General features: G+C 38.0%; 1 protein-coding gene across 2 annotated transcripts in view; it reads left to right on the forward strand.

Annotated features, from left to right (window-relative positions):
* Positions 1-13,595: 13,595 nt before the first annotated feature.
* UNC5C (unc-5 netrin receptor C) overlaps positions 13,596-21,402 on the forward strand; it is a gene marked incomplete at its 3' end in the record, with an annotated part of 359,207 nt that continues 351,400 nt past the window's right edge. For both annotated transcript variants that reach the window (XM_081304710.1, XM_081304711.1), the window contains exon 1: positions 13,596-14,025. In XM_081304710.1, the coding sequence (XP_081160836.1) occupies positions 13,902-14,025 (124 nt within the window). In that variant the 5' untranslated portion in view covers positions 13,596-13,901. The remainder of the gene's footprint in view (positions 14,026-21,402) is intronic.

A 21,402-nucleotide genomic window follows, 5' to 3' on the forward strand; every position in this document is an offset into this window, starting at 1 on the left:
CAAACTACACCAGCCCTCCTCTACCAGCGGTCCCTCCTCCCCCTGAGATCCTGTCTAAGATGTGTCTCTGAACTTGAGGAACACCATCTGTTCACTTACAAATAGGCATTTTTATCTCCAAAAGGGCAGGTTTCTGCACATGAGCCTCTCACATGTATGGTAGGGGGAGGGGAAACCCTGAAACATACATCAATGACATCATCTTTCAACTGAATGCTGACATGTTAAAAAATGGATATGTCTATAATATTTTCTGTGTGATATATTCAGTTGGTTAGCCCCTTGTACTAACAAGGTACAAATTGCTATTTTAAATAGTCATATAGGTCAGAAAGCCTTATTCTGAGGATTTCCTGCATATTCAGGCTTTATTGTGGGATATTTTCATAAATACAAGCTTTTGTACAATTAATAAAAAGAGACTTAGCTGCAGTCAACTACTGCTATTAGAAAAGCATAGTGGGTAGCATCAATTGCACCATAAGGAACTCTGAGAGTCAGCACTTACAATCCTAAGAACACTGTGTCACACTGCCTTTAGAGTTTTTTTCCCTGTCAAAAATATTGTTCTATTTTCCACAGAACTGACCTCCTAGGCTTCCTTTACTGCAAGTGTTATCTTGAATTTGTGAACATAAGGTACAAACATAAATACACATGCTGCTCACATTTTATGTTATAATCACATAATTGAATCATTTTATTCAAGCATGCCATTGCCAATTTATTTGGAATATTGAATAAATTTAGTATTTTAAATTCAATTCTCATAAATTACTCTCAATCTTGAAAAATAAAAATATTTATGTGAGTGGATGTGACACTCTAAATTGATGGGATTAAAATATGAAAATGATACCAATATTTGATACAACAAGCATTTACATCTATAAAAGATTTCTGAGTAGTTTTCATAGATACTTAACCTCTGAACTATAATAATATTAACATTTTAAGTAGCTAATATTTTTTAAGGTTTACTTTATCCCACACATGATTATCCACACATTGTGTAAATAAATTTGTTTGCCTCATATAACAAACAACATTTTACAACAATTTACAGACAGGAAGAGTATGAACAGCTTGTGAAAGTTTCTAAACAGCAAGAATTAGAATCCAGGAACTTTTGTTTCAGAATTCAAACTCAGAAACACTTGGTGAGAGTTAGGCTGCATTAGTGTTCTATGGTGCATTCTCATGTGTAGTCCTGTCAGCTCAAAAGAATATGATTCTCACCCATGCCCTTGACTTCTGCCCAGTGGTATCATAGAAATTACCATGGTACTAAATCGGTGCTACCTTTGTATCATTTTGCATTAATCACCTTCTGTGTATGTCTCTGGTGCAAAATTGCCATCAAAGATTCAGAATGCTAAATAGCCCCTCTTTATAATTTTTTCCATGGAAGCCCATTATCATGTCAATGTAAGGTAATCTTACTATCTCCTCTTCTTAACCTGTAAAATTTCCCTTAACTTAGCTAGAAGTTTCCATACTCTTCTCTTTTTTAAGTGTACTACGTGCAGAATGAGGAGAAACAAGCTGTTTCCTCACTCTTGCTTTGTTATGTGCTCTTCACCCCAATAGCTGCAGACAGAGTGATATTTGGATATAGGAGATTTTCACTTTTCCATATTACATTCTTTAAATCAGCAAGTTTAAGGCCTGAGTCTTAAATGTAAGAAGCATCTTCTCTACACTATGGAAACTAATATTTCAATCCATTGTTAGACTGCATAAAAATCTATTTGGAATTCAGAAACTAAATATGAAGTATTTCCATTATGCATTTCTCTTCTAATCAAAGATATATTCCATTTCCAGGGCATTCCCCTCTTCCACAGGTAGATGAGTGTTTTAAAATAAATGAGAGGACTATTCTGTTCAGGCAAAGGCAAAAGAACAGAACTTATTAGCACATTTTTATCCATTTACTATGTGTAGATCCTTGTATTAACTATTGTTGAACAAAGATTTCAAGGTATCTGAGGCCCAGACTCAAATCATACATGTTATATAAAGAAACAGAAGGAAATCATTGAATTTACAGAGATATCAATAGAAGGTGCTATAAAAGCATGTGAACCACAGAGGAGACCTGAGCACGAGCAGATATGGGACTGGAGGAAATCTTTATCCATGGGCTAACATTGAAACTAGATTTTGAAGGATGGTTGGACTACTTATGTGGAAAGAACTTTCTGGTAAAGTAAATGAACAAAGGCAAAGAAACTTGAAATTTTCAGTGTCCCAGAAAACAGTGACCAACAACAGCTTAAGCCCTGGGAGAAGGGAAGTTAGCTATGATGAGAACATGGAGGCAGAGGTCAGTTCAATGTATCTCAGTACTCCAACACTCCTCCTAAAATAACTCATTTTCCTTATTGTTGGAAGCATTTATCTTCCTCCATTATTCAAATAGATTCCTTCACTTTTTTCAGGGGTGGGGTTAGTAATGGGAGATTGAACTCAGGGGCACTCAACCACTGAGCCACATCCCCAGTCCTATTTTGTATTTTATTTAGAGACAGAGTCTCACTGAGTTCCTTAGCACCTCACTTTTTGCTGAGGCTGGCTTTGAGTTTGCAATATTACTGCCTCAACCTCTCTAGTCGCTGGGATTACAGGCATGTGTCTCCACACCTGGCTCTTCACATTATTTGACCTTGTCCCCTACAATCATAAATGCGTTCAACAGAGCTCCCCCAATCTATAACCGTGTCACTTGTAGTCCTTGGTTGGATGGTCAACTAGGTGAAAGGCAATCTGCTACCTGTAAATGGTCCCCATGGTTTTTTCAGAGTAACACAATAGCAGACAATGAAAAGTAATAAATGGGGAAGTTCTCTTTGACCTCACCAGTGACAGAAATGCAAGGTGAAATTTGCCTTTGAGAATAATAATGATCAAAAGTTTTTCTGGTCCTAACAAGAAATAAAATTGCAAAGGGCAACAAAAAATAGCATTGATTAAATTAAAATGCACATAAATTGATTATATAATTTACTCATTTATTTATTATGCAACCACTCTTGAGATTTTCTAAGCATTAAGTCCCTGGAGTAGGGGCAATGATATGATTCAAATATTAGTATAGTGTAGCAAAACTCTGAGCAAGCAAATAATAGCAATGCCTTTATCTTTAAAATACCCAACTTGTTAAGATTCTCACTGATGTTTGGTTGCACACTAAATCCTGCTCACCAGGCTGTTCTTGGCCAGTGGGGCCATCTGGTGGATCAGGTGAGTTATTATCTGAACTACAGTTTCTTCAATATTTAACTTCATCTCTTTTTGTCTTTTGTCTCACATAAGTATGTATAAATTAGCTTTGGAAAATTTTCACTTGAATTACTTTACTTTTTCTTTCTTTCCTTATATTTTCATTTGTTTTCCTCAATCTTGTAAGAAAAAAGTTATTTTCTTTTTTTTTTACTTTCTTCTTTCCTCTTGATACAACTTTTTAACCTACCACAACAAAAACAACCAAGATCAACATAAGGCGAGTTAGCATTAGTGCTACACTTTTGATAAAGATAATAAAGTCTATTTCCAGTTGAGATTGGAAAAGAACTCAAAGAATTGTTCCATATTTGAGAGTTGTTAGAAATATCATGAAATAAACTTGAAAATCTATAAAATCTTACATTTTCTTCCTCATTCTTCTTTATTTGTACCATGAGCACAATGATCGTATGTTGCCTTTTATTTTACTTAATTATAAGTTGTGTTTTGATTGGATTATATGCTGTAATAGCATTGTTTTCCATATAATGACACATGATTAACAGGATTGTGTGGGCTGAATTCCAGACCATAATTTATGACATGTTTCTGTGAGATAAAACAGAACACATTTCTAACAGTGAACTCATAAATAAACTTAGGGGAAATTTTAAAAGTAAAAGATTTCTAACAAGATTTCTAACACATATATCTGATTTAGCCTATATATTATAGAAGTATCTCATAAATTAAAATGTTTATTTTACAAATATATATTATTTTTCTGTGCCAGGCAGAACATTAAAGACTATAAAAAACAAATAGCATGTTAATAGATGTTGTCATTACAACATTGTATGAATAAACTATTTCAAGTCCCAGTGAACATTAGTAGTCCTAAGAAATTGTTGTGTTCCTCTCACCCTTTGAATCTTATTTTCAATTCTTTAATGCCTTTGATTAAGATGAGGATACTTTACTGTTGCAAGTAGCTTCTCAGTGTTAGCTAGTTTATAATTATATCATGAATGTTTAATAATACAATTTTTTTTATTCTGAGTTCTGGAAATAGGAACCACCATCTCTGATGGACATCTTTCATATATGCTCTGCTGGAGACTGAACCCAGGCCCTTCAGCATGCTGGGCAAGTGCTCTACCACCCAGCTACACCCCCAGCCCTCCCTTTATTCATCTTTCTGCTTCCTACTACTTATACACCTTCAGGTCCTCACTGCTTTTCATCTTGATTATTAGCATATACTTCTAAATGGAAACTGTGATTTTTCTTCCCACATTAATCCATCCTACACTGGGCTGCAACATGGTTATGATATCACTTCCTCATCCTCAGAGCTTTGGTAGCTTTCCAATATTGCATCATGCAAGACCAACTGCCAGAGCAAGCCTAGAAGCCTCATGAAATACCTCATGGTACATGCGTGCATCCAGGTGCATTCAATTCCAGATCCCAATCCAATACTAATTTAATGTTGGCAATTCACTTAACTCCTCTACCCCTCAGTTTCCTCAGGGTTAAAATGAGGATGATAATGAATCCACCTCTTATGTAGTATTATTGTATATATTAAATGAATATGAATACATATAGAGAAAGAAAATACACGCATACATTTAAGAATGTGTTTGAATATTCAAAAATTTTAACTTATGATTCTTAAAATTACAATATTAAAATATCAATATTTGTGGCTGGGGATGTGGCTCAAGCAGTAACACGCTTGCCTGGCATGCGAGGGGTGCTGGGTTTGATCCTCAGCACCACATAAAATAAAATAAAGATGTTGTGTCCACCGAAAACTGGAAAATAAATATTAAAAATTTCTCTCTCTCTCTTTAAAAACTCAATATTAATATTAAAATTATTATAGCATTAAGTGTAATGGTTTCTGGGCTCCAAATGCGATCAGTATTTGCCATGTATGACTTCCTCTTCTTTTCCACCTTCAATGTCATTGATTCTTCAGCTTGGAATGCTTTCCTCTCCAACTCAGCAGATACAAATTCTATTTGTCCTTCAAGAGCCAGACATATTGTGCTCTCATTTAAGACTCTATTGATCCTTAATTTGAAGCAAGTGCACTTTCCTCTCACCTCCCTGAATGTGTATCTGTACCTCTCTCACTAAGCTTCTCAGAGTCATGCAAGTTAGTTGTGTAGTCTTATTTTATACTGTCTTCTTAGCACTGCCAGAGATTATAATCTGATTTTCCTTGTCCTCAATCTGAGGACATGGTTTCTCACACAAAGCATACAAGGCACTTGCTATAACAATGCTGCATAAAAAAAAAATCACCCCAGAATTCAGTAGCTGAACACAACAAGCATTTGTTTTTTGGTTTTTTTTTTTTTTTTTCTCCTTGTTTGTGTGTGTCACTGGGTCTGAGGCAACTGGATTAAGCTGTTCCATTCTCAGGCTCTGGAGCTCCAGATGACAGGCACCAGGCTTCACGCTCAGAGCCTCATGTCTTTCCATGTTTCTTTCATGCAACTTGAACTGGTGGCTACTCTAATGTTTCAGGACTAATGGCAGGAGCATGAGAAAATAAGCAGAGGTATTCAGTGGGAGCAACTGGCATACTACAGCAACTTTCCAAAAAGCAAGTCTCCTGGCTAAGGCAGTATCCATGAGGCAGGGAAGTCCATCCCACCCACAGTTCAATGGAAGAAATTGCAGAGACAAAAGGTAAAGGGTGGCTGAGTAATTCTATTAATAAAGAAGGAATAAAGAAGCAGAAAGAGTGCTATCTACCACATTAGTTCACTTTAGAACCCTTTTTGTAAGGACAGGAGGTCCCTGTAATGAACTTTGGGAAAGCAGATCTATGACAATGAGGAATCATCAAATGGGATTTGAAAACAGTAAAATGACATACTTTACATTTTAGAAGGTCATTCTGGAAATTATGGAGAGATGAATTAAAACATGAGGGCAGACCAGGTACCAGGAAGCAATAACAAGAGCACATGGAACGTGTAAATACAATGTGGCCGTGGAACTGGAGATTATGAGAGAAGTTCTACAGCTCTCTCTAAGTAGGAAAATTGGATAAATTTAGTAATCAAATAGGTGATACAAAGTAGATAAAGAGCCAGATACCAAGAATAGTTGCAAAGTTTGCATTAGAATGGTCTCATTCATGTTTAGAAATCTAAGTCAATAATACTCTTTTTCAGATAATTATGTAAAATAAGGACAGCAGGCAACATAGAACATCTTACAATAATGTCTTAAGTATGGACACATCACAAAGCACTTTCATATGCATTCCATCTTCACAGCAACTTAATATGTTGATACTGTGACTATTTCTCATAATAAAGCTGTTAAAATGCAAAGAAGTTAAAGGGATTTCTGAGCAAATAAGTTAGATAAATGGAAACTTAAATCCATGTTTCCTGATCCAGGGTCTTCCCACTATTCCATTAAGTATCTTATTTCTTCAATTGGTAAAACAAGAAAAGCAACTATGGTCCAATTTGCCAGATAAATTTAAAGTAAAATGAAGCATTTAAAAAAGTCTAGTAGGCAATGATCTATCCCCAGAAATTTTCTTATAAACTACGTTCTATTTTTCTTTTCATTTTTGTTGAACTTCTTAGTGGATTTTCTTTCTCATACTAATTAAAGCATGTTACGCAAATGCAGAAATCATGCTGGCTCACTGGCTTTTACTTATCTCTTCATTTATTTATATTTATATTCTTTTTTTTTTTTTTGATACCAGGGATTCAACCCAGGGTTGAAAACCTTTGAGCCACATCCCCCGTCCTTTTTATATTTTATTTTGAGAAAAGCTTTGGCTAAGTTACTTAGGGCCTTATTAAGTTGCTGAAACTGGCATTGAAATTTCAATCCCCCTACTTCAGCCTCCTGAGCATCTGGGATCACAAGCATGAGCCACCACACCTAGCTTTATTCTATCTTCTTTTCCTTTTTTCTTCCTTCCTTACTTATAGCCTTACTTCTTCTCTCCTTCTTTCCTTTCTCCCTTCCCAAGCTTTCCTGTCATCTTTCCTGATTTTTTTTCCTTTGTGTCTTTCTTATAAATGTTATCTCCACACAATCCAACTCCAAATTCCATGAAACCCTACCTCAATGCAATACTCTTCCCCAAAGTTCAAATACCTACATTCTAGTGGACATAGTAATGTCATCCTTTTCATCTTTTTATCTCCTAATTTCATATAAAAACACACCCACCCTTTTGGATCAATGGATTATAGAGCAACTTCCCATCTACATACAATTCTCAAAATATACACTAAGGTCTTTACTATCTGTGCCTTCTCCTTGTTCCTCCTTTATAGTAAAGTTGTGTCCAACGTATATAATTCAGCCAGCATTCACAATACCCTTCAATATTCACCACTTGTGATTGGTCGGAGGTACTGCTTTGAAAGAGTATCAAAAAATGGAAACTGCTTTAGCTGCATGTTTCTAGAAAAGCAGTTTGGAAGGCGCCTAAGATTTGCATCCCTATAGACCTTCTCTTTCTTCCTCCTTCGTGGAAAGTGGACTCTGCCTAGAGGTGGAAAAGCCATCAACAACTGCAAGAACAGAAGTCACACATTGTGGGTGGAACATTGAGCCAACCCATTAAAAAAAGACACAACTGAATTCTCATAGTGGCCTTGGACTGCCTTCTTTCAAATTTCTTATTATTAGAGACAAATATACTCATTGTCAGAGAATAACATTACCAATATACTTGTTTAAGTCTGACTTCTAGTTATATTTCTTCCCAGACTTCTTTGGTGGAAATTTTCTTAAACTCTTATATTTCTACAACATTTTTGTCTTTATTTGGAACCCTTTTGTTTATTCTGTTATATTATCCGTTAGATTTTAATCCCTTGGTGCACAAGGACTACTATTCATGAGTATTCTTTTTCAGGCATCTTAGAATGGAGCCTCACTAGAGTGGGGGGAGAGTGAAAGTGTTCTATATTCAATTGAATTGGACTCAATTCTGCCAGTCAATTAATGGAAAAAGCAAAATACAAGGAACAGGCTGTTCATCAGCCCTTTTTAAGCAGTGCTCTTGATTTGCTACAGTGATATGCTAGGGCACTAAACTCAACCTTAGAGAACTCTGCCCCACGCACCACAGAATAGGGATCTGCTGTTTTGTTGGCCCTACTTCTATTCTCTTGGCAGTTATTCTTCCTTCTCAGTATATTGATTCTCTTTGGAGAGAACCTCTTATCCCCACTCTCAATTCAAGTTTACAGTTGCCAAAATTAGCACATGACCCAGACCTTGCCATTCAGTATATTCCAACCATCTGCTTATGATGATGGCTCAGTCATGGATATGTGACCCATGATAGACCAAGGACATCTGGGATTTTGTTGACCAGTTGAGAATAGATATGCTGTTGGTGTTGATATCCATAACGGTAAAGACAATGTAAACCCAGAGCCTCTAGGAATCCCAGCATTGACAGCACAAGTCTGTGGATGAAGTCTCAACAGAGGAGAGAATAATCAGGATGGGGATGGGAGAGACTAAGTCTAATAAGTTGCATTTAAATTCCTGGGCTTAGAAGATGATCCCTAAAATTAGACTGGTACTAATAAATGCTGTGTGTGAACTTTGGCAAAGTTACTTAACTACTCAGCTTCCTATGTAGAGAGGGGATAATAATCACTGGGTTTGAATGTGTTCCCCAAAGTTCAGGTGTTAGAAATTTGGTTTCTAATGCTGTAGTGTTGGGAAATGGTAGCCTAATGGGAGGTATGGGTCCTTTGGTCACTGCTCTTTCTTGTAAGTGAATTAATGCCATTATCATAGGAGTGGATTCATTATTGCAAAAGTAGGTTCCTATTAAAAGGTCAACAGCTCAGTCCCCCTTGCTTTCTCTCACCTTCTCTTTCACCAATGAAAGACACAGCAAGAAGGTGCTCATAGGTTGACAGCCCCTCAATCTTCAACTTCCCTGTCTTTTGAACTATAAGAAAATAAGTTTTATTTTTATAAATTACCCATTCTGTAATATTCTATTATAACAGTATGAATGGACTAAAGCAATAATGTTACTTTAATTTGATCCTTAATGTGAGGACTAAATGAGACAGCCATATAAAAGAGCTTAGAACAGTACCTTTCACTAGTGACTGATCAATAAATGTTAGTCATAATTAATGCAGATAATTTTTACCCATGGCTTTTGACTTATATACCGTCTAAAGACTCTTTTTGCTCAAATTTGTTTAAGTTGGATTTCTTTCACTTGCAACCAAATGAGTCTTGTTTAATACAACTAATAGAAAGCATAGAGCTCCAGTGTATATAGGTTTATAACAGATCAAGTCTCTTTTCCTAGGCTGGGGCAGAGAAGAGGAATTGAATCAGCCGAACAGGACCATCTGGTTCTCCTTAGTTGATGTCTATCAGCAATGTTATCTGAGGTCTCTGATCCCCCAACTCCTAGTTAGGAAGAGTTTTCCTCACTACTACTTCTATTTATTTACTAAAATTCTCCTTCTTCTATGTTGCCAGTTAATAATATTTCTGCTTACTGCTATAAATCTTATTTTTTAAAAAATACATAAAAATATAAACTGTAAGGAAGGAGTCAAACATAAGGATAGAGATAAAAATAAAGGAAAATATTTCTGTAATTAAAATTAATGTTCAGTTCCTTTTTATTTAAGCCTTAAGCTGGAAACTTTTTCCATACCAGTTTAGAGTAAATACTATTATTACTAAGCAGCCCATGCTAAATAGCATACTTTTCTTGGTGTAGATTTCTGGAGGGATATGCAAGGGATTTGCATGCTTAATTCCCATTAGCACCTGTCACTGGGATTTATTATCCCAGAGTTAATTCTCCACTCACTGCAGCCAAGAAAAAGGAAGCCCTTGTATGGATTTAAATAAAGCTTTTTAGTTTTCAAAATGAGATGAATTTTACGTCAGTTTCTTAAACATCTGCATTATTCCAACCCTAAACATTCATATTCAAATAAAATTTTGGTGGAAATTCATCCAAACTTGATTTTATTCAACAATCAAAAAAAAAAGACTACTCATAATTTGAAAACATATTGGAGGTTGATGGTAATCAAGGACTTAGCTCAGTTTTAAAATCCACTGACTCTTACTCATGTAATTCAATATTCAATAAATGTTTATTGACCATCTATCATGTGCTAGGCTATGTTCTAGATTTATGGGTACAGCATGCTGAACTCACTACAAAAAAAAAAAAACCCTCCCCTTGAGAAGCATGTATTCTACTGGAGAATATTTGTTCATATACCTGTAGGTATGCATACATGTATTCAGGTAGATACATATAGAGAGATATAAACTAAGTGCTATATGGAAAATCAAAGTAGGTGAATACAATTGAAGCAAAGTGTTGTTTTTATTTTAGGTAAATGGGTCTGAGAAGTCATCCCTAGGCAGTGATATTTGATTCCAGATCCAAGTGATGTTAACAAGTCTATACTCAGGAACCTATAAATAATACTTTATCTCTTTCATGAAAAAAAAGTGTGACAGACAAGAAAACTAGGCAGAATATTGATACACAGGCAAGTCCCATCTGAAACCAACAAGAGCAGAAAACTTGCCTGTCTGTGCAGCTGATCTGCTGGTTAGAGCCTGCCTTCTCCTTGTTCCTGAGCTTTCCAGTCTCCCCTCCCTTTTCTACCTCTTCTCTACATATCATCTCTCAAGCCATTCTCCTGCCCTCTTTAGGCTGAATTCCAGTACTGAACTATGTTTTCCTTTTTTTTTTTTTTCTCTTACTCATTCTTTCAAGGAATTAATTTCATGCAGCATTTGCTATTGAGCCCTGTAATGCCCCAGACCAAACTATGTGATAATTCAACCTTCTTTAACTAGACTTCAAGGATTCTTCCCCATTGAGTCTTTTTGACAACCAATTAAGTACTATTCATTGAATACCAATTATACATCAGATTCTACTTTAGGAGCTGAAGATAAAATGATGAACAAGATAAAGTGCCTACTTTAAAAGAGTTAAATAAACTCTTTTACAAGTAAGTTGTAAATTTAAAAATGAAAAATTTTACAACTTTTGGATGTTCTTAATATGGTAGTGAGTATGCACAGGGATTTCTTCCATACTCTTTAAAATATAACCTCCTTGGAAAAATTGGTACAGGAATAAATGAAATATAATTATGATGTCATTCTCAAAGGGTTATTAATGGCCTAGCTGCATAGTAGGCACTATCTACATGTGGCTATTTAAATTTAAATGAATTAATTGGACAAAAGTTAAAATTCCCATTCCACAGTAGCTGCATTATAAGAGCTCAATAACCATATATGTTTAATGACTGTCATTTTGAAGAACATAGATACATGCATGTTTCTTCCTACAGAAAGTCCTGTTGAACAATACTGGTCTAGATAACATGAAGATGATGGAAATCTTCCATTCATGATAATAGTAGTTGACAATAATTTTATGTGTGAGACATTAAATACATAAATGTAGGTGTGTGTGTCTATACACATATATATTATATATATGTGTGTGTGTGTGTGTGTATTTGACTCATTTAATCCCCACAAAAATGTAAATACTGCTACTAGACCCATTTTACAGATTAGGAAAAAAGATGCCTAATTTTATTGCTCAATATCATTCAGGTAGCAAAAACTAAGAAATGAACCCACAGTCTGACAGTAGTGTCTACCTTCTTAACAAAGTATCATAACATCTTGGTGTGGGACACTGAAGAGAATGAAGAAGAGATTTTACTCTGACAGGCAGAGTCTCTATAGAAATAAGAAGTGGATATTTTTGTCAATGTCTTTGGCAAGTATGACTTTTTATGTCTATGAAATTTATCCAAAATAGGTCTTATGGACCAGAGGTTTAAATGGAGTCAGACATGCAGAATTCCAGAGTGTTAGAACTGAAAAGAGCTGACATATTATATGGATGAAGAAACCAAGGCATGCAAAGATTACCTGACCTGCCAATGATAACAGTTAGGACCACAGTGAAAATTAGAGCTCAAGTTTCCTGTGTGTGTGTGTGTGTGTGTGTGTGCGCGCGCGCGCGTGCAAGTGTGTGTGTGTTTACACATGGCCCCCATTGGCATCCAGAACTTAACATTTCCCTGTATAGTATTTATTAGTTTAAAAATGAACTAATCTTGAGAAGATATTTTCTTCTTCCCAGAGTGTTGGCTACACCAGTGTAATTGATTTATTAATCCATTCACTTTCCTTTTGTCTAACCTTTCCTTATTTTACCCACCCATTCTTTCATTCCTCCTTCACCCTTACAACAGGAATTCACAACCTAACTACTAATTCTTTCTGAATCATAGCAGTTTTAGTCCTTACACATGCTGTTAGGAATTTGGAAAATATGTCATAGGTTCCAAATCGCTTTAAGTGAGTATTCACAAATTTGCTTCTGCCTTTTTTTCTGGGAGAGCTCCTCCTGATATTGCCTCACCACCTTTTACATACTCCACCTTGTCAGCCACCAAGATGCACGCAAAGAAAGCACTATTGAAGGAGTTTTCGTTGAGCTTTTTAGTTTCTGTTCCACTGCAAAGAGGTCATAAGCTTTCAGAGCATGAAACAGTCTGAGTGCAGCTGACAACCCAAAGGGTGGGCTAGAACACTGCAGAAAGCTTCTTGCCTTCTTCTCCATCGCTGAAAACAAGTTCGAGCCAGCAGCCGGCCTAATCAACCTTAAGACGCGAAGTCCCAGGGCGCGTCCAGTCCCAGGAAGTCTGGCTCGGGGTTTGCCGGCGTGGTGGAGAAGCTGGCAGGCGGCAGGCTGAGCTCCACTGGACACAGCCTAGAGGACCGGGGCGCGCCCGCTGCGCTCTCAGAGTCCAAGTCTGGCGCACCGCAGGAGGCAGGAGCGCTCCCCCTAGCCGCGGCCGCTTCTGCCCCCAGGTGTCTCTTGCCCTGGCTCCAGTGAGTAAACCAACAGCGGTCTCCGCCTTCTCAACTAGGCGTGCATCTCTCCTTCCATCCTTGCTTACATAAGGCGGACGGGCGCGCTCCCGCTGCCGCTTACCCCCAGCAGAGTTGGGCTGTGCCCTCCACGCCTTCTTGGCGCGGCAAGCGTCTCCGAGTACCCGTGCGTCCCACTCTGGGAGGTGACTCTTTGGCCACCCAGCACCGGCAATCGGGGCGTCTCTTCTCTTGCCCGAGACCACTGGGATTGGAGACGGGAGCGCCTCACCGTGCCCAAGCTTCTTCCGTCCGCTCCCTTCTCCTCCCACTTTCCCCACCTTCCCCCACCCTCTGGTGCCTGTGTGTGTTCCTCACAGGCTAAGGGACCCGGAGAGCAGTCCATGCTCGGCGCACGGCGGAGCTGCGGCTGCTTCTGCTGCTGAGGGGAGCCGAGAAGGTGGCGGTCTTGCGCCTCCCTGGACTTCCCAAGTGGGGGCAGAGCAGTCGCTCGCGGGAGACGTCAGTTGGAAAGGCACAGGGAAACAGGAACCTTCAAACTCCTCCTCGGCGTCTCCTCTCCACCCCATTTGGCCCCTGCCCTTGAAGAAAGTGGAGTGTGGCGTTTGGCTGTCGTTATTTCTTGGGACTGCTTCGCCGTGCACGGATTCAGCGGCTGCCCAGTGGGGCTCTTCGCTGTTTGCGCGTCTCTCCGTGTTGTTCCCTCCGGCACACCTCTATCGACGATGAGGAAAGGTCTGCGGGCTACAGCGGCCCGCTGCGGACTGGGACTAGGATATGTGCTGCAAATGCTCGTGCTACCTGCCCTGGCCCTGCTCAGCGCCAGCGGCACCGGCTCAGCCGCTCAAGGTAAGGGGTCCGCCAGGCTAAGCGGCCACCTTCCTTCGCTTCTTCCTTCCCTCCTTCTACATCTCCTCTTCCCTAGTTCTTCTGGCTTCCTCAGTCTACCTCGTTGCTCTCAACTGGAGACCACTTTATATTCCACTTTCCCAACTAGTCAAGGAGCTTTGATTATTGCGATTTTTAATAATCCTGGGCAAGGATGGAACAGGGACGCACGGGGTTTGGACATCCGTCTCTGTGCATGTGAGAGCCGGGGGTGTTTTGCACTTCCAGCTCCGCACGCGCACATTGTTGTATCGTGTACACACAGAGGTTTGAAGAGACTCTCATACGGGTGGCTGTGTGGTTTGCCATAGATGCACCCTGATGCGAATGGTGGGCAGAGGCTTCCCGCGCTGTGCGGTAGCTGGGGTTGCACAGCCTTCACTGCATCTCAGCTAAGGAAATGTGTCCATTACCGCTGAGGACCCAAAAGCGCTGGTGCCCCTTGGCTGCTGCTTGGGGCGCTGTGGAGAAACAGCCCGGCTGGACTTGCGTTCCCAGCCAGAGGCAGGCCACTGGTGTGCCTGCCTCTGCACTCTTACCCTTCTCCTTCCCACCAGGCACCAGAGAAACTTAAAACCTCTGAGCTCTGGGGGAATAGGCCGGTTGTTCAATCCAAATCTGCAATTCCCCGGGGTAGCCAACCAGTTCATAACTCGCGACATTTTAATTTAATGCGTGTGATATTTAAAATAAGTGTCCGGAGCCTTGGGCAAAGCCAGGCTGGAAGGACAGCGGTTGGAAGTTGTGGGTGGATAAGGGCGGAGAGGAGACCCCGGGACTGGTCCCTTCACTCCCTTCTTGTTCCTGGAGTTTGAAGTGGTGGCGACAGCTCCCAGCCTTAAGGGGAAGAAAGAGCCAAAGTTGCCTTTACCAAAGTCTCTCAGGTCATCTGGGCCCCTAACCTACACTCCAACATAGTCCACTTAGATCTTTTCGCCCAGTTGGGTGGTGATAGCTGGCTTTGGAGAAGCAGAGCAGCTTTTTCTGAAAGAGGGTGGTGGTGATGTGGAAGGAAGCCTATTCAGCATTCAGAGGCAATTCAGGGATCTCCCCTACACACACACACACACACACACACACACACACACCACTCATACACATCTTGGTTATACTTCTTTCCAAATTTGGAGAGCTGGGGGAAGCAAGGAGGTAGCCCCAATTCCCCGGGTGATGCTCAGACACTGGATTTTCCCGTCTGCATTCCATCTGATCTGTGAGAAGCAAGAGGAGCTGGGGGCAAGGGAGGGGGAAGGTAGTGGTGGAGTGAAGTGCCTAGGCAAGGCGAGTGTGGTCCGGGTGGGGAGGTAAGTGATTAGCAAGGCTTTGTGAATTAGAGATAGCTACTTCGGGTGTAAATTTTCCTGCTGCCCTGCTAAGTGGCCACGCTCATAAATCCTTCCTTCCTTTTCTCGCCAGATGCCTCCCATCCCCGAGGTTCTGCTCGGGTTTTCTTATGCATACCTCCAGAGCTCATCTATCTATTTTACCATGGAATCTCCATTGGGAATCATATGGTTCTTGTTATAGATTTCTTGAAATTGGTAAGAAGTTCTCAGGGTGGTAGCCCAGGATACTTAAGAGGAAGGTATTTGGAAGCTTAAGTGAGCAACCTGATGAATAGATGTGGAATCAACCGCGTGACTCCCTATGGAATTCTCCTGCTGTTATTGGGCGCACAAAGGACTGAGCCATGGGGGTGGCCAGGCACGGGACATGGTGAGAGAACTATTTGGGGAAAGGATAAGTTAAAATCTCCAAAGATGCCAAAAGGAGATAGGATGCCTGCTGAGAGCTTACAACAGTCCAATTAAAAAGACTGGGAAGAAAAGGGATCAATAAAGATAATCAAACAGGACATAGTAAATGGATTGATATTGAAAGAAGAAGGGAGAAGAGATTAAAAAAAAAGACACTCAAGATACACTTGAGTGTTTTCCTCTTGCACTTTTTCTACTTATAGACCAGGCAATTCAAGAGTTATTTTGATCTTAACTCGAAAAAGAAAGTGTATTTTGTGGTGTGTATACATTTCTGTGCACAGTTCTCCATTTACTTCATTTAATTCTTTCAGTTTCCAGTGATTTTTTTTTCTTAAATTATGTGTCCTGTGAAATGCTGCCACAACCACTTTTATGATTGTTATTCTCCATGTTCCAGGACATCAGCTCTTCCTGTGTTCTGTTAGGTATCAAAGGAAATAGAAAGCACCAAACTCTACCATAAGCTACTTTCCCATCACAGCTACCTATTATCCCAGCCAGTTTAACGTTGAACCACCATTAACACTTTCCTTTCAGAATCACATATTTACAATGGGCTGGCAGTCAGACATCCATTTCCTTCAATATTTCTCAGGTCTACTCATTTTGCATTAGAACAGCCCATGCCCTCAAGCTATGATTTCCTTGTTCTATGAGTTAAAGACTGGAGTGGAGTATTTTTATGAATGTGCAATTAAAATAGAACAGTTCATTTAAGTACTTTACAACATTAAATTTTTGATCCATTGTTGGAGAAGTGCTGGAAAAAATTAGAAGCTTTTGGAAAATATATGTCTCTTTGGAGATAGCCAAGGAAAAAACAGGTCTTTCAGAGCTAAACAGAGTGGATGTTATTTGTGAGTATTCTGAGTTTGTAACTGTGGTTTAAAGACCGACAGCAGTCATTTTAAACAGGTCCTTGGGAAATTCTCTAGGCTTTAGGCAACAACTTTCTTCTTTCCTGCTATGCTCTAATTGTTTCATTCAGGATTGCTGGGAACTCCTAGCTCCAGGGAATTTGCCGTGCTTCTGATTCCAAGAATGAAAGATTTTACTAGTAAAGGCATCCCAGTGAGTGAAAGTATGGATGTGTATGTGTGTGTGTGTGAGTGTTTCTGATTTGTGTAGTTCTGAATTAGTGCCCTCCTGTTGTATAAATGCATTTTATCTAGACTATACAGTATTGATGTGCCGCTTATCTAGCACCAACTAGTGTTATGTTCGGAGTGTTAACACCTCCGAACTCAGAATTGAAAATTACTAAAGATTCAAAGCAGATTGGAATAATTCTCTGTTATCTTAATTTATGGTGTTTTTAAAAACCCACAAATATTACACTTCTTCCAATGAAAGAGTACTTTCATGCTTTTATGTATATTGGTGTAGAACAAATTGACAACTGGCATTGAAAACAACTGAGTTTCACTACAATTCTACCATATATTTTTCCATTCTAGGGGCAGATTCATGAATTCACTTTGGAAATTTTCAATAAGAGAAAGTATGTTAGTTTATCTTTGTTTAGAAAAATAATTTTATGTGTTATAGCTTAGAAAGTGCTTAACAGTTTTCAGGGAACAAACTTTTAAAGCATTTGCAATAAATGAGAAATCATTAGATCATAATAGACATGCATATGCCCTGGTCTTCTGTTTTCTGGATATAGAGGATTTGAATTTAAACAAGACAGGTTCTTTGGAGTATCTACCGTTGGACTTTGGGAACTGCTTTTAATCAGAATTTATACTGATCTAGTTTTAGCAAACCCTTAATGATAGGAAGGAAGCATCAGCTCTATTAGGCAAACCCTGTTAGCTTATTTAGAATTATTGTTGAGACTTAAATATAACTGTTCTCTAATGTATGCTAGTGTCTCCAATTAGTGCAAACAGCAAGAGTATGCTCTATTAGGCCTTAACTGCATTTAGCACTTTTCTGATTCGGGTCATGGCTTTGCTGGAGCAGCAGAGGGAGTCACTCTCAGAAGAAACGTTAACATTACAGGCTGCAACCACTTCCGGAGAAGAGTAGGGTAAATGGTGGGAGTAGAGACTGAGCCAGTGCTCCTGCCTTGCAGCTTTGGCCTACATCTTTTTTTAGTTTGACTTTTGTACTTGTAGCAGTTAAAAACAAACCCATTCACATGTTCCCACACATTAAAAACTTATTAGCTCCTTTGACTTGAATATAGTATAAGAGGTACATCTCATAACACTTTTCTCCCAGACAATGTGCTGTTCTTTAGGAACATAGAGTTGAATGAGACCTCAAGAAGAGGGGCTTACAAATATATAGTACAATTCACTTGCAAGAATAATTCACTTTCTGAAATATAACAGTAGTCACAGGTATAGTATTTTCTGGATTTAGACATCTGAGATAGTAAACATAGGTTAGGCCAGGATTCTGATTTGATTGGTGGTGGGAATTCCAAAGTTTCTACTTAGAGAAACTCAAGGGGGTGATTTAGATGGAAGCAATTTTCTTAAAGTTGTTTACATCTTAACAAGTATGTTCCTTAGATTTCATATGTATTTTATCCTGCTTTGGGGAGGGACCAGCTAAGGGCTATGTGTAGTGTATACCCGTTTTATCAGTTAGCGCAGTGGTTACCAGTGTTTTATAATCCTGCTTCTAAGCTTCCTAGCTGTGTGACCATGGATCAGATATTTAGCCTCTCTGTGCTTTAGTTTCCTTGCATGTAGAATGAGAACCATATATGCTATCGGTCAGACTAGGATTGAATGAATTGATACATGTGAAGCAGCTAGCGCAGTGTTTAACTCACAGAAAGTAAATATGATTCCTTGGCTTCCAACTCTAAAACACCAGCAAAGCCCAAGATGTTAAAGGAATTAAAGACCAATAATTTTGAAACTCAAAATGAGAATAACTGTGGGAGCTGCGTTTCCAAAAGTAAGAAATGGAGTTGTCTAAGGAGACACTCCAAAATAGATCACTGCAGATCAACTTCTTTGGACAACCTGTGGGTGTCTCACTCTATTTCTTAGCCTCTTTCCTTCCTTTCTGTATTCTCTGGGAAAATGAACCCACTAGCAGTTCTAAACAAGCACATGTCATGTCACTGCCAGTTAAGTCCTGGCAACAGTCTCTACCCTTGACTTTGTATCTTTACAAGAAATATTTAAGATGGGTCTCCAATAAATCTATAAAAAATACTTCTACAGAAAACAAAATGTCATATACAGGCTTTCTGATAAGGGTTCCTAGAAAATGAGCCCTTTGTGCAAATATATGTCAACAGTTTTTCTTTAAAATGAAATGGATGAAAGTACCCAGTCTAAGAACATAATCAAATTGTTTAATGATACAAATGTTTATCATTTAAATTCACCAGAATTTTCATTTATTCATACTATATTTGCAATAGAAAATTTGGTAGAATTTATGACATCAGAGATAACATTAATATATGCAATATATGTTTTAAAACATTTAATTACTTATAATTGTATTAAATATAAACAATAAACAACTATTGCTATTTCTTTGCACACTACTTTCTGGCAAATTTTTAAGGTAAAACTAGGAATTTGCAGGGCTTTGTATGTTACTTAGCATTATTAAGGCAGATTTTTCTTATACAGAATTAACATTCTGCTTTAAATTATTGATAGCCTGGTTCTGCCCTAAATCTCTCCTCACTTCTCCTGTCCCCTTCACTCACCTCCCCTCTTTCTTTCTTTCCCTCCTTTCCCCCCTCTCCCTTTCCCTCTCTTCCTCCCTCTGATTTCTTAAATCTATGTATGGACTCTTTGATTTCATTACTTATTTGTATTTGTTATTGCTTATGTATTTGTGTAGGAGGGCTGCATGAATCTGAGATTTGGATATTGTTTTAGTATTATTAAGTTCAAGAATGTTTTATTTACAGAAACTCAATGCTATTTTTTATGGTACTTCTTTGAAACAGAATAAATTTGCCTTGAACAATATTAAAACACTAGTGTTTCCTTTTTTCCAGTTCTCAAATAGAAATCTAGTAACTAGGTAATTTACTGTTTTTAATTGTTATAAGTATTTACCTCAAAATTTACAGAGATTTTAATTGATAACATTTTATACTAATACTTTTATAATTAGATCAGAAATAGAAAATTTTTAAAAATCTTCTTTACCTGTTTGGAGCTATCAGAATAATTTCTGCCTTTTCATGAAAACTTAAAATATATCATACTGCAAGTTTTGGGACATTTATAAACAAAATATTGCAAAATATTGAGCTATAATTTGAGAAATAAATAAAAAGGTTTTGGATTGAATTTGTAACATGGATTCTCATTTTGAAAATTGACATTCTTCATAAAGTTGCTCCTTCAGGACTACATAATGATATTTTCAGATACACAGATAAATATAACAGATTTTTATAGGTACTTAAAACACATCTAGCCTTCTGCACAGAGTCCATAGTACTAAAGTTACCATGACCTTACTTAAACTGAAGTTGTAATTTAGAAAGTGAGCTAAAGCTTCAAAAGTGCCAAATATGCAGCTACTTGGGCTTACACCAGTGTGCCTTCTATTAGCATTGAGCAGTGACTCAAAAGTGTGTTGTGTTGTAAAAGTGAAGCGTAACATCTGAAACCGCCTACATGTGGGGAGTGCCCTCTGTAAATTAAATAACCAACTGCTTCCCATGGCCACCACTGCACAGTGATGGGAGAATGCGGAGAACCCCAGGAAACTGAATTATATTGACAAGCCTGTTAGACTTCTCATTTTAAATATCAGTGTTCAAAATAATCATGTTAACAGATGATATTGATTAATCAAATTTAACTCCAGAGTTACCATTCCTATTTATTTAAAAAAAATGTTGTGTGGATAGGGGGCTTTACCTTCATTAATCATTTTGTCATGTGAATTCTGTGGCTAGTTTCATTTCTCAGCAATTAAGAAAGCTATAAAAATGCCTTATGTAAATGAACACATATTATGTCCTCTTCTAACTAAGGATGTTAAACAACGGAAGCTCTGCAACAGTTTAACGAGTTTATTGATGAATGCTAACATTTCTCATTTTCAGTCAATGTCTTAATTGATTATTTAATCATGGACTGCCTCAACTTGAGTATAATTCATTGTCTTTTTTTTCACTATTGAGAAGAAAAACCTTATATAGAAACATTCCTTTCCAATAAAAACAGACCAGTGCTTTCATATTAAAATGTATCCGCAGTCCAATTATAAGGTAAAATATTCCCATGAATAAAAATGTAGTTTTCCCTCCCAAACTTAAGAAAATTAATATGTGTAATAACGTAATAGGTTAGTATAGAAGTATATCGAACTAGTTGGTATCCTTCTATAATTGTGTAGAAAGCTAATCCTTTTAAATTAATTATAATAAACATTCTCAGTGCAAGTTTACTACAATATATTAGGGTGCATGGTGTAATAATATCCACTTATAATTATAGCAAAGAAAATTCATGTATGGGATTAAATTTAAAGGGAGCAAATTCTAAAATTCTATTCCATATGAATTTTAATTTTTTACTTGTATTTAAATTTGATATTTTAAGTTATAACATCATGTTTTGGAATTTTAAGA

The sequence above is a fragment of the Spermophilus citellus genome, assembly GCF_964194105.1.
Source record: "Spermophilus citellus genome assembly, chromosome: 8".
NCBI lineage: Eukaryota > Metazoa > Chordata > Mammalia > Rodentia > Sciuridae > Spermophilus > Spermophilus citellus.